Source organism: Molothrus ater, chromosome 2, assembly GCF_012460135.2.
Source record: "Molothrus ater isolate BHLD 08-10-18 breed brown headed cowbird chromosome 2, BPBGC_Mater_1.1, whole genome shotgun sequence".
In the NCBI taxonomy this organism is placed as follows: domain Eukaryota; kingdom Metazoa; phylum Chordata; class Aves; order Passeriformes; family Icteridae; genus Molothrus; species Molothrus ater.
In genome coordinates, this window is record NC_050479.2 from 79,273,379 (window position 1) to 79,286,578 (window position 13,200).

Consider the following 13,200-nt stretch of genomic DNA (forward strand, 5'->3'; position numbering starts at 1 on the left):
TGCTATCTAATCAAGATATCAAATTGGTCCAACAAGCATTCTTCTGCATAAACTGATGCTGACTAGTATTAACTACTTTTCTTTAATTGAAGGATGTCCCGTATCAGCTGTTCCATTATTTTGCAAGGAATAGGCCTGACTGGCCTGTAATTACTCACATTGTTCTGCTGAGCCTTTTTAAGAACACAACATAAAAAGCTCTGTAAAATACACATTACATTTTAGATGTGAAGAGACACTGAAAAAAAATTAAATGTTTACCTTTAGAAAACATGAATTTGTTGTACCTGTTAAATAATGTTCCTTACAGAGAATTGCAAAGCATTGCCAGCCGACTGTAACAAATATGTTTATAAAATTTTTATTGCTCTTCAAGTTTTTGCAATGAGTGTTTTTTAACTAGAAAAAACAATTTAAAAAGATGGCCTAAAAATTTCTGTAGAAGCTTGATACTACCACCTTACTTGAAAGATTTCACAGTCACTTACTTGGTATAATCAAAAAGTAAACCATTAAACAAAATCTACCAACTACTCTTTAGACTTACTGTAAAACTGCCTATTAACCCAGATCCTGCCAAGAAGAAATATCAACAGGGAACTCAGGTCATGGAGTAACTGAATTTTCGTTTCCTGGTGTTTAAATTTTGTTTAAATTATGTTTTTCTAGACAGACACAAAAGAAAACTCTTCTGAACTACAATTTTGCCAGTATAAGTTATACTTCAAGAAAGGCAACAGTATCAGCTATAATTTCCTAATAATCTCAAAGATTATATTCCTCCAATCTATTACTCATAACAGCACTTATTACATATTTTATACTTTACCTGCCAAAGAGAGGCTGCAATTCTTCGGCGTGTCTACCTCTGGTATAACACTAAGTTCATGCTGTTCCAAACCAAGACCTAACTTGACTTTAGTCACTGGTGGTTTGGAAGATCTCCGTTTCTGTTCTTTACAGAGAACTTTCTCAGGTTGTTCTGCAAAACAAAGTTTAATATGTTGCAATAATATGTGTACAAACACACACACACACTCTTCAAATAACTTGGAGAGATGGAAGAGAACTCCAACTCAGCTGTAAAGCAATAAAAATTATAATGAAAAACAACACAACAGCCTTACCAGTTTGCTCAACTGGGCCAATGCACCGTGAAATTGTTTCACTTCCGTGAAATTTACTCCTGCCACAATTCTCTTGCTGGTAGTTTTCTGAAACTTGAAAGAAGTCAGTTGTCTTAATACTGACAGGTTTTTGTGCCTCTGTCATTTCTTCATTTGGGCACGTATGTCTCACCTGAGAAGGGAGGAAGCAGTTTTATATAAGATTATATTTATACTCATTTTTCAAAAGAGCATTTTCTCCTGTGTGTATTCCATGCAGGACAACATTAAGCACATTAAGAAAGTAATTCAGTTATACAGAATACCAGACAGATCTGCTTAGCTCACAAAAACATTTGGACATGGAGATATTTTACTGAGCTCTACAAACCTAATGTGCTAAAACACAATTAGTTACATTTTCAAGGCCTTTGTGAGATTAGATCAGAGTACTCATCATTTTTAACAGGAAGATTTCCCAAAAAGTCTGCTTTTACTTTTTCTGCTCCTGAATTCAAGAATTTTAGCTGCTTGGAAACTGTGAAATCAAAAGACAGGAACTACAGGGAACAGTTATTCTTCTAAGATGGCTTCTGTTTAAAAAAAACCCCAAAAATACAAGGAGAGGCAAAAGGAGGCTCTTTATAAGCTCAAAAATAAACTTGGATTTTTCTTCTGTTACTGAGAAACAAGCAAATTACAACTTGAGTCTGCAGTGGCCAAACCAATTTCATAGTGGGTACACAGAAAAAGACAAACTTGAAAAATTATCTATTCAAAATGATTGTGATATCCTTTCAGGTATTACTTATGTATTTTTAATACAAGAGCTGCTTAACACATAGAGGTGCATTTACAGATATGAAGACAACTCTACCTATAGGTATTCAGACAACAATTTCAATAGGCAGTATGTTCAGAGACCAAGCAAAGACCTTCACAGTATTTCTATTAGACTTAATAAAACTGTGCTCTCAGAGCTTTACAGAGGAAAAGCACTGATTAGAATCGGAAGTCCTAATTGAAATTTTCATTATGGGAAATCACCTAAAACTATCAGCACTCCATGGGGGTACAATGTAGCATTGACTTGTAGGTTTGATCACCTACTAATGATTACCCATGCAAAGTGTTTCTAAAGCTTACCTGCTTGTTTAGAAGTTCTTTCAAAGCCTCTTGCTGTCTCTGCATCTGTTCCTTCAATTTATCCTGCTTCTGTAAAAGTAGTTTTTCTTGTATTCTCTGTTTAGAAAGAAGAGCTTCTCTTTGTGCATCTAGCTGCTCTTGCAATTCTTTCAAATACTTTTGCTGAGCTTGGATGCTTTCTGATGAGGCCAACACTCTGTCCCTTAAGCTCAGTATACCAGAATAATTTAATGAAGATGCATCTCCTGCTTTTGACATCAAGAATTCTTCAACACCCTGGGCTTTAGATTCTTCATGCACTAGAACTGTGGGTTCAGAAAGACTGAGAGGTTGATCAGGGCTTGTTTTGCTGCTGCTCTCTACAGATCCCTGCTGATAGGTTAAAGGATCAGCCAAGGCTGATCTCTTTGTGGGTGGCATGACGGATGTCTTAAATGGATGCTCTTCTCCAGCTTCTGTCTTGTTTCGATAGTTAGATATCTTCTGAGGTAACTCTTTAGAGTGTACTGTTTCTGAAGACTCAGAGGAACTTTCTGCAGGCAACACAAATCTAAAGTGCTGTTGGTGTGCTTCTGGTTGTGTTCTTACTGCAGTCACTTCTTTCCTGACTGACCCTGATGGTAAATGGGACTGGAATGGTTCTCTGATGTGATTATTGGCAGTTTCGAATATTCCCACTTGTCCCTGTGAAGGACGGTCACAGGGCAAGTGAAACCCTCCATGCTTCAATTCTGCTGCTTCTGAGAACTGCACTGATTTTCCAGGACAAATATTATGCACTTGCTCTTGCTGCTTCTGTGAAGATGGCTTTTCCAACATACCCAACGTTCCTGAAAACACAGGTAATGACCGCACATACTCTTGGGCGTGAACTTGTTCTGATGCCTGGTACTGCGCTGGCTGCACTCCTTGTGTCTGCAGGGGCAGCTCTGACACCAGCTCTAAATTAATGGGCTTTGTTTCCCTGGTGCTCAGAGGTGTTTCAGAAGCAGACAGATACCTTTGCCTCAGTGTATTTTGATACTCCTGTAGATTCTTTTTAACTTCTTCAATGGTTTGTTTGTGCAACCTGAACAGAACGAAAACATGAATCTTTTCAAAGCAGTGCAAAAAGAAACAGCAATTTCAATAATCAAGGCCATTCAAATTACTTTGAACAGGCATTCCATAAAGACACTTTACATTCCATAAAGACACTTACCTTTTTTGCTGCAGAAGGCGTTGTTGAAAATTACGTATCGTCTGTTTACGACTGTCTTCTCCTGGACTCCTGGCTTCAGATATATTTCCAGTCTAATCAAAATAAAATAATTTTAATTGCACATATACAACTAACTCACAACTAACTCACAAAACTATTATGGCATCAGCCTTAAGCTGTATGCTCTTGCACCTAAGTTTACAGAAGCTGCTGGGTACCACCGTGTTTGAAGTCTGTGAGATTTCAGCCTGAGGCAATGAAGCTAAAGGAGTTTCTAGAGCAGATGGCCCACAGCTACAGCCTCTCTCTGCACACACCATCAAAGTCAATGGTGCTTACAGCAGCTCAGCCTAAAGAGGTAAATATACCCTGCAAACTCAGGGAGCAATGAGCCAGTGTAGCTGCATTTCCAAGGCAATCAGGCTCTCAAAAGAGTACTGGTTGTGCAAGTGAAGCAAGATTTTATATATAAAAAGATTACTTTCCTTCAACATCCTCCATAAATTTCTCTTCTTTAAGCAGCTGTTTGAGATTTAAACAAAGACAGAGACAGATTTTTCTCTTTTCCCTCCCACCATGATTTTTTTTACCTTTCTGAAAAAGGTTATGTCTATATGTACAATCATTATGTGACTATAATCAGATTTTACTAACAGGTATTATTATCAAGGCTGACCCCTGAACTACAGAGAGACAATACAACAGCAAAAGTCACAATCACAAAATCACGGAATATCTGAGCTGAAAGGGACCCACAAGGTCATCAAAGTCCAGTTGCTGGTCCTGCACAGGACCATCCCCAAGAGTCACAGCATGTATCTGAGAGCATTGTCCAAACTCTTTTGAACTCAAGAGAGGCTTGGTGCTGTGACCATTTCTCTGGGAGCTGTTCCTGTGCCCAACCATCCTCTTGGTTAAAAACCTTTTACCACAGTATCTAACCTAAACCTCCTCTGACACATATTCATGACACTCCTTCAGGTCCAGTGATACCATGTGAAATAGAAGCTTGTACACTAGAAAAAGAAGCTTTAATACGTACAAATTTATAACTCACAGCCTAAAAAATAAAAATAGTCTTAATTGATATAGTTCAAAATTGGTAAATGGCATTCTTTATTTTATTATAATAGTAAATGAAAACCCACACACAATTTTCTGTTATTATTCACCTCATGTTCCATTTGGTTCTGCTGGTCTGTGGAATGGAGAGTGTGGTTTTGCACCAGCTGACTTTGCTCTTCCTCTTCCTTTTTCTTCTTAGCCTGCTCCAAACAAGTTTGCATTTGGATCTTCAGATAATCAGCCTCCAAAAGAGCTTTCTCTTCCTCAATTTTTTTAATCAAGGCCAGCTGCTCCTGTTTCTGTTTCTCTATTTCCTCATTCTATCAAAAGAAAAATGAGGGGTAATCTCTAGAACCAAATGACAAAGAAACCAGGCTGCTCACACACAACACCACACACAAACTTTTGTTCCAAATTACAGAAGAAATTCTATTGCTGGTGACAGGTATTACCAAGTTGCAACAGGACCTTTAAAAGTAGTTTCAAAGTCTACAGGAATAACTTTGTTTTACTGGCTCAACATTTCTAACAATCCCTGAGTCCATTTATAATTGCATTATTATCTGTTCTCAAATTAATAAAATGGATAAAATCAGAATTCATTCAAGATGTTATCATCTTCCAAAGACTGCAAAAGAAGCCATTTTCCTAAACTTACTTGAAAAATCTATTTTGCATTATATTCAGTTTTTCATCAGAGTTCAACACACCTAAACACTAATTCAAGCTTTACAAAAGCTTCTGAAATAGCTAATGTACAACCACTTTGAGAGCACTCCATAAACTTCTGAAGTAGTCTGTTTATTTTTATTCTCTTTCCATGTACCTATCAGCTACAATTCACTTAGATCCACGCCTAATGACAGCATATGTGCTTTTAGAATGGAAGCAAAGAAAAATTTCAAAGTACTGGCAAAGATGAAGTGGACAACAGCCTTTAATAACAGTCTGAAAGGGGATGTCAGGAAAAGCAACCCAAGAAAATGAAGGTTAAAAAAAGTAGCCACACTTTCACAAAGATCTGTTACTTCTTGTTTTTTTTTAAATATTACTATTTTGTCAAAATTTATTTCCTTGATTTCTGAACTTAAAATCTACAACTGAAGGCTGTATGTAGACCCAAAATTCTCCTTTTTTCAAACAGCTATTTTTAAACCTACCACATAACAGCTGGTATGTCTCTAGGGATACAACAAAAATTAAAATACAATGAAACACAATACAGAATAGATATAAAGAAATAATGCATAAAGGAATTATTTTCTAAATGTAATAAATATAGCATTCCCAGACACACAAAAAACTTCCTGCATTTTGTTCTTAGATAACCGAAAAAAAAATTACTCAAGGTTTGCATGCTTTTCCTGTCACTCTAAATACAATCCCACAGACTTTCCTACATTATTACACAGGGTAAATAAAGTTTTCAGAGTTATGTATTGCTGACTATACCCTTCCTTTATAAAACAAAGATACTAATGTACAACTGTGATTTTCATTTAACCATGACTATCCTTGCCTTCAGCACCTGTTAGATTTGAAGAAACTGGGGATTTCCGCTCTATTCTAAATTCCAGCTACAGCTTCATTTTTGAGAAGTATAGAAAATGTTACAGTAAAAGTTGAAATGTTAAGAATGCCTATAGCTGCTGTATAACCGGAAATATTTAAAAATCTCCTGTTAATCGTTTTTTTACACCACAAATGAGGTAAGAATAAATACAAACACACTTACCCACTTCTGTTTCTCCTCTTCCTTTCTCATTTTAGCTGCTTCTTCCATTCTGATTTTAGCTGCTTGTTCTTGAGGATGGATCGGAACTGACTTTTCATCTGCAACTGTATTTTCCAACATTTTCATAGAGTCTAAAATATACATGTTATTTAGCTGTAATTGCAGTCAGAACAAGCCTTGGATCTTCTTTACGTCTTGCTTTACAGTTTCCCAATATCTCTCAACAAAATGCATAAGCTGCTCTTGAAAGGATCTATATCCAACTACTCTGCCTGTCTCCATAAGCTGGAAAATCAGGTTTTTTATATTATTTAAGTCTTTAATAGCCCTTTATTGTGTGTTTTTCTTGAATACCAGTAATGTCCCAGCTTCAATGGGACTGAAAATTATTTCTAATATTACTTGGGAGGCCAAGAGCAAGATCATCCTGAAGAATCAAAAGCCACACATTAACCTCTTGGAAGAAAGAGGGTCTAAAACTGGCAGTACTGGGCAAATGATCTAACATTTGGTTATTGCACAAAAAGCAAGTCTCAATCCTGTACTGTTAGATTCAAATAGCAGCACATTTTCCCCAAGGCATGGTTTCACTCATGCTGCACTCTCCAATCCCCAGGCATTATGTTGGTATAGCCATGTACATGATGGAACTAAATCACTTTATCTTGTTTAAAAAAAACCAATCACCCTATGGAAACAAATTACCCAAAAGCAAAAAACCCAAAACAACATGCCGCAACCTGATCACTTGAAAACTTGAGAAATCCCACTCAACATACAAGATCACCAATTCAGCAGTAGTCTAACCAGAAGGCACCAAGGACAGACATGGAAAGTAACCCCAAGATGATCCAACTATCAAATGAACTGCAGTGTCTAACTGCTATAAATTCCAATTCAACAAAAAGGTTTTTTGGAATGGTGCTTAACAGCAGAAAAAACTCCACTCATCAGCTTATGCTTGTCTTCGGCATTTATAGCTGTCAATCTCCAAAGAAAGCAGCTTTGCAGTTCAACAGGTACAGAACTTCAATGCTGACTCCTGCACTGAGAATTCTATCCCTGGAGGCAAACACCTATTAAAGTACAGCAATACCAAATGTGACAATTTGAGTGAGATTTAAAAGAGAGAAAGGTATTTTGGACATCTGTTCTCTTCAAGATCTTAATGGACAAGTTGGACATAAGAGCAAAAAATCTTCCTATTTGTGGTTTCAACAAATCCACAATGCCTTGTAGGCACAGACAGGAAACTGTACTTTCATTCAATGTGACAAAACATTTAACACTGAAAGTTCATTAAACAATTTTGTCACAGTCACTGTCACAGTCCCCCCATAAAAGTCTTTTTGCTCCTACACAACAAACTTTGCTGCAAGTACGTACCTTTGGCTTCACACACTGTATTTTTCTGCTGCTCCTTTTTAAGTTCTAAATCACATAATGGTCTCCTTTCACTAGCAATTGTGCCTGATTCAATAGTTTCAAATTCACTTTGACTCTCTTTCTCACTTTTTGATGTCCACTCATCTTTTTGGCTTCTAATTTTGTTCAACAACTTCTTTAAGGCAAGTTTTGATCGAGGTTGGCAAGTTTTTCCTTCTTCATGCCCTATAAAGAATAGAAAATGTTAAGAGTTTTGGGTAACGAATATCTTCGTATCATAAAAAAACACTCTTTTTTTTATTGCTTACAGAGTTGGACAAATAGCTTAGGTGTATTTTTAAAATCTTAGCAAAATTTTCTCTTACCTGCAAGAGAAAAAGCAGTAACTTGTCTCTGCAAGCTATGAAAGAAGGACTAAACTGGATGCAGTATTTTATAGTCAATCTGTAGCAGAAATATGCAGTACCATCCCCACACCTGCCCTCTGCTTTCTATCAGCACTGGCAACACAATGCACCGCAGACCAAACACCAGACTGTGCCCCCCAAAGGATGCAGAAGTGCTTGGCCAAGCAGCAAAGCTCATGGAGACTTCTGGCTCACATCACACGACCCTGGACATGCCACAGGCAAACAGGACACACTCGTGCATCCATTCCAGCCTACTCACAATATGCAGCAGCTCAACCACAAACCTGAACATAAAAGACACGCAATAAGCAGACTATAAAGCTTCAGCTTTGAAATCTCTCGAAATCTGAAGTTCACACATCAGCATCAATCGATAATTTATACTAAGTACACAGGAATAATTATGGCTACTAACAGTATAGTTCTTACAACTGAAAATTATTCTCAGCATACTAATGAACTGAAGCATGTCAGAAAAAGAAGTCACATTTTCATTTTTAAATTCATAATCATTAGGGTATTATCCTCTATGCTAAACAGAAACCAAATTACACTGAATTGTTGTATGCACACTAAGAAGTTACTTAAGGCATTTTACTTATTACTAAAATTTATTTTATAGACCAATCTTTTCTAATATAAAATGAAAAGGTTTAATTTAAATATGCAGTTTAGAAGTTTTACTTTCTGGCTCATTAGGGACCTCCTCTTCTATCACATGTCCTGACTCTTGCTGAGTATCACAAGCAGATTCATGCTCCAAGGAGATATCAAGATCATTATCTTGAGCTCTTTCAGAAGGGGCTGGCAAAGGTTGTGGCTCAAACTGCAGAATCAGGTCTCCTTTCATGTCTAATTAAAAGAGCACAATGAAATAAAATGACCATTTGGAATACAAATCAAACAACACTGCAAGACTACACTCACACATAAATCCCCAGGAAATTCAAATATCAATAGGTCATTTCACAACACATTTAATCCAGCTTTTTTTTCCCCCAAAACACAAGATTCAAAACTGTTTAGATCAACAGCCATCTATTCATTCAGAACCTCCGCAGCAGTTTCCACTAGAATATGCTATGTTTTTCAAAATGAAAGTTGATGGGATGGAAAGGCCCAGCTTTACACCAAAAGCAGCTCACAAGAAAAATTACACTGGGGAAAAGACACACCCTGACCTGGCTGTTCACAAGGCTGCCACAGAAGTGATCACACAGTCCAGGTGTGAAATCCCAGAGGACTGCACAACAGGAATTCCCCTATGATCACCTTACTGACTGAGAGGGTTACTGCCTACAAGGGATGTGGGACACCGGAGAAGATCACCTTGAAATTTTATGCTTGTTACATGTACTTAGGGGAGGAACCCAAGGCAGGGAAAGGATCAAGTTAGTCAGGGGCAGAACAACTATGAGATAAAAGTGTAAAAATAGCGAGGTAAAATGAGACAGTCAGTCCACTTGTCTGGCCATGCACTGTACCTGACAGTCTATTCTGTTCTCTCACTAATTTCCACTTGTAGCTGTGAGGAACACTGTATTTTGTATGCATGTGTGTAGACAGATATGTAAGGGCCAGCAACTGAAACAGGGACCAGAAGTCACAGGTGCACCTGAGTCTAGAGCATTGCTAACTGCAGAGGCCATAATGAGTGCATTTAGGTGGCTATGAGTATCAGCAGGCAGTGGCTAGCAAATCACAAGCCAGACTAGCTAGCAAGAATGGTAAGAGGCTTAGGAGTTACACATCAGGCAGCTGTAAGACTGGGCTGGGTACTGCAGAGGCCAGGGAACCTACAAGCTATCTAGTAGAGGGATCAGGAGATCCAAGCATTCAAGCCAGCTATAGAGGACAGAAAAGGATCCTAAGAAACCTGCCAGCACATGTGTGCGCATGTCCAAGACTGCAAGAGGATCCAGGGTCAGCTACTGGGTAGGCTGAGTATATAAGGTCAGTTCCCACAGGAATCCATAGGATGCGCATGTCTGTGCATACGTTCACATGCCCAGCTGGGTCTGTGCAGTAACAGCTGGAGTGGAACAGCAGATCTTGGGGGCTCACATGCCCAGCAGCCAGAACTGGGAAGACTAAGGATCAAGGGCCAGCTGCCAGGTAAGAGCAAGTGTCTAAAACTATTCACCAAGTGAGCCACAGCACATACTTGAGCACATGTGCATTTGAGTCCATACATGAGTATGAGAGGTAACTCTAAGGCTCCAGCATGAATCACTTGACACTAGACTGGATGTATAAGACCTGAGGAGGATCTGTAGTGTAGCAGATAGACACCTGGGATACAGGGGACAACTCCTGGATAGACTGAGTGTCTAAGACCAACTGCTGGAGGGATCTATACCATATTAAAGACATATATCCCACAAAAGGCCTTCATGTTGATCAGAGCAGTAAACAGAAGGAGGCCATTTGTGCTGTTTGTACTTAATGTGAGTGCTGTGTTCCTCCTGCTGGCCTGCACAGCCAGCTGTATGGATGTGCCCTGGCAGGCTGTCTGTGTGCGTGCCAACTATGAATACACACACAGTCTCGTAACCAGCCGCACCTGGGAAGAGGCAGCTGCAGCAGCCTCTTCTTTACTGGGTACCAAGTTCAGCAACCTCCAATAAAGAACTTACTCCTGTCTTCACTGCACATTTCTTCAAATGCAGACTCCAGTTCTCTCTGCCATTCTTCTTTTATTTCCATGCGTTTGCATGGTGGCACTGAAAGCTGAGGTGGCATCTGTGCAACAACCTGTCTCCTGCGCATCCGATCCTGAGCATGCATTTGCTCCAGTTCTTCCAGGAATCTTTCCCTGTCCTTCAAGAATAAAGAAGGGATAACATAAACCTTCAGTGTTCACATTCAGACAGCCACATATCAAGACTGATAGAAAATGCATCCATTTGGTTACCATGACGTTTGATTAATGTTCAAACTTAATGTTATTCTAGGGAGAAAGTGCTTCCTCAGGAGAAGACTCTATCAGCCCTTTGGACACAGGAGTCATCAATACTACTTACAAGATCTGATGTTAAATAAAAGATCAGACTCCACACCTGCAGGCCAACTTCCCTCAAGATAATAAAACTTCCTGTTTTATAAGGTAAATAAGTATTTCTTTTGCCAAGTGACTTTTGCTAGTATATAATTCAGCAGTTGCTACTTTTGAAGATGCAAACTAAATACTCTTTGGCACACTGAGTATATATGAGAGCTATTTTAAAAAAAAAGTTTGTTTGGATTTTTTTTCTGTTAATTTCAGGAGCACCAGAAATATTTCCAGAAATCCCCATTTTAGTTTGGTTACTCATTCAGGGCCAATCATATGCCAGCTGATAAAAAGCAAGCTTTTCTTTTTCTAGCCAACAAAAATACATGTGAAGCTATCAGACCACAAAAATTTTTGAGTGTAGATCTCAGTACAAAGACTTTTATCAGTAGTTTAATTTTTATTTCTTAAAGGAAACTATTTCACCATTTCCAGACTTGCACACTAACAGAGCATCAGTCTTTAAGTAAAAATGAAGTAAAATAAAACTTGTCACCTCCTTAGCAATAATTTTTTCCCCTGAAGCACCAAATCACCAACTCCAACTAAAGCTAATGTGGAAAAGCAGAACTCATTACCTATTAAAAAAGTTTTGCTTGACTATTACCTATTGGTTAATAGCTGGTCAAAATAAGCAAACAGATTTTGACTTTTTTTTTTTTTTTTTGCAAAGACATTCTGCAAACTTTATTTAGTCCATGAATTTCCCTCCTCTAAGTGTAATTCCTTTATTAATCACTTACCTACAACTTACTTAACAGTGGTAGTTCTGACATTAAAAACAGGCATAACTGCTTTGCCTACCTTGGCCAACTGGATCTTCTTCAAGGCATGACTTCCCCTAATATGTGCCTTTTCAAGCTGCTTTCTTCTTTCCCTCTCTGCCTCCCTGTGTAGTTCCTCCAAACGTCTCCCTTCTTCTTCAGCAGCTACATGAGCATCTGGCTGGCAATCAATCAGTAGTTTAGTCCACAAAGTATTGTGATAGTTTAAAGCATACATAACAATAAATAAATGAATAATTCTGCAGCAAAAGCACTTAAAAAAGCAAGCAGGACAAAAATAATTTTTTACCTTTGAAAAAAAATTTCATTGTTACATATTTTGTAAGTTTAGGTGACAAAGTGTTCCAGTTTCAAGCTGTACTGGAGATAATAATTTGTATTATTTGTTATCACAGAGTGGTTATTTTTTCTACAATACATGGTAAAATGAATGATATGGTCAAAATTACAGATTGGGAACTTCTATCCTCATGATTTTGTTTTAAACAAGGGGGAAAATATCTCTGATATATCTTCCATCTCACTTGGGAAACCAGAAACAATCTGCAACTTTCAAGGAAGAAAAATCTTACTAACATAAAAATATACTTAGGAAAAAAAAGTAATTCCAAATAAGCAAGCCAAATGCAAGGCAAGTCTGGGAGTACATTGCTAAAAAGAGGGGAAGAGAGAAAAGCAGGGCAACTGCAGCTATCAATTCAGCATGAGCCACAAGTTTTCCAGTTTGGATGCTTGAACGTTACACCAGTCTTGTGATCTCACCTTCCAGTAAAAGCCTGTTCACAAGGGACTGCCAGGTGTGATCCCCTAAGTGACTGAGCACGTAACAGGCCTTACAAGGATGCCCATCTGAGATTCTCTTTAGTAAGTAGTGTAAGCTGCTTTATACAAGTTCATATCTTTTAAACAGCTTCTAGAAAATCCATCAGCTGATATCCAGACAATGAATTCAATGTAAAGAAACACACATGTAAGACTGTAGCACAAACAGTTGGAGTTAATCACCTGCTCTCCGTCCACTTCTCTGTCCACCAAAGCTTCAGCAATATGGTAACGTGTAACAGAAAAGTTGCCAGCACCACAGGGCTTCATGGCAAGGATCTTTTTCACTTCAAAACTCTAGGAAGAAAAGTACAACTACAGCTGTATCACAGAACCGTTTCTCCATCCCAGCAACTAAACAGAAGTGATCTGTATAGCTAAATTATTATTAAAAGAAACCCACCCCACCAAGTTCTGTCCTGAAAATAGTGTTTAAAACCTTATATACATGTAATAATTAATAAACCACATCAGCACAAGACAGATCTAGAG

General features: G+C 38.1%; 1 protein-coding gene across 1 annotated transcript in view; it reads right to left on the reverse strand.

The window, feature by feature from the left end:
• The window catches only part of CEP295 (centrosomal protein 295), a 43,509-nt gene that overhangs the window by 20,000 nt on the left and 10,309 nt on the right, over positions 1-13,200 (reverse strand). Inside the window, exons 6-16 of the mRNA XM_036388112.1 lie at positions 12,892-13,005; positions 11,906-12,046; positions 10,686-10,869; positions 8,734-8,901; positions 7,640-7,864; positions 6,254-6,384; positions 4,626-4,838; positions 3,454-3,545; positions 2,253-3,321; positions 1,128-1,299; positions 830-982 (exon numbers count right to left, since the gene is read on the reverse strand). Coding sequence (XP_036244005.1) covers positions 830-982; positions 1,128-1,299; positions 2,253-3,321; positions 3,454-3,545; positions 4,626-4,838; positions 6,254-6,384; positions 7,640-7,864; positions 8,734-8,901; positions 10,686-10,869; positions 11,906-12,046; positions 12,892-13,005 — 2,662 coding nt within the window. The remainder of the gene's footprint in view (positions 1-829; positions 983-1,127; positions 1,300-2,252; positions 3,322-3,453; positions 3,546-4,625; positions 4,839-6,253; positions 6,385-7,639; positions 7,865-8,733; positions 8,902-10,685; positions 10,870-11,905; positions 12,047-12,891; positions 13,006-13,200) is intronic.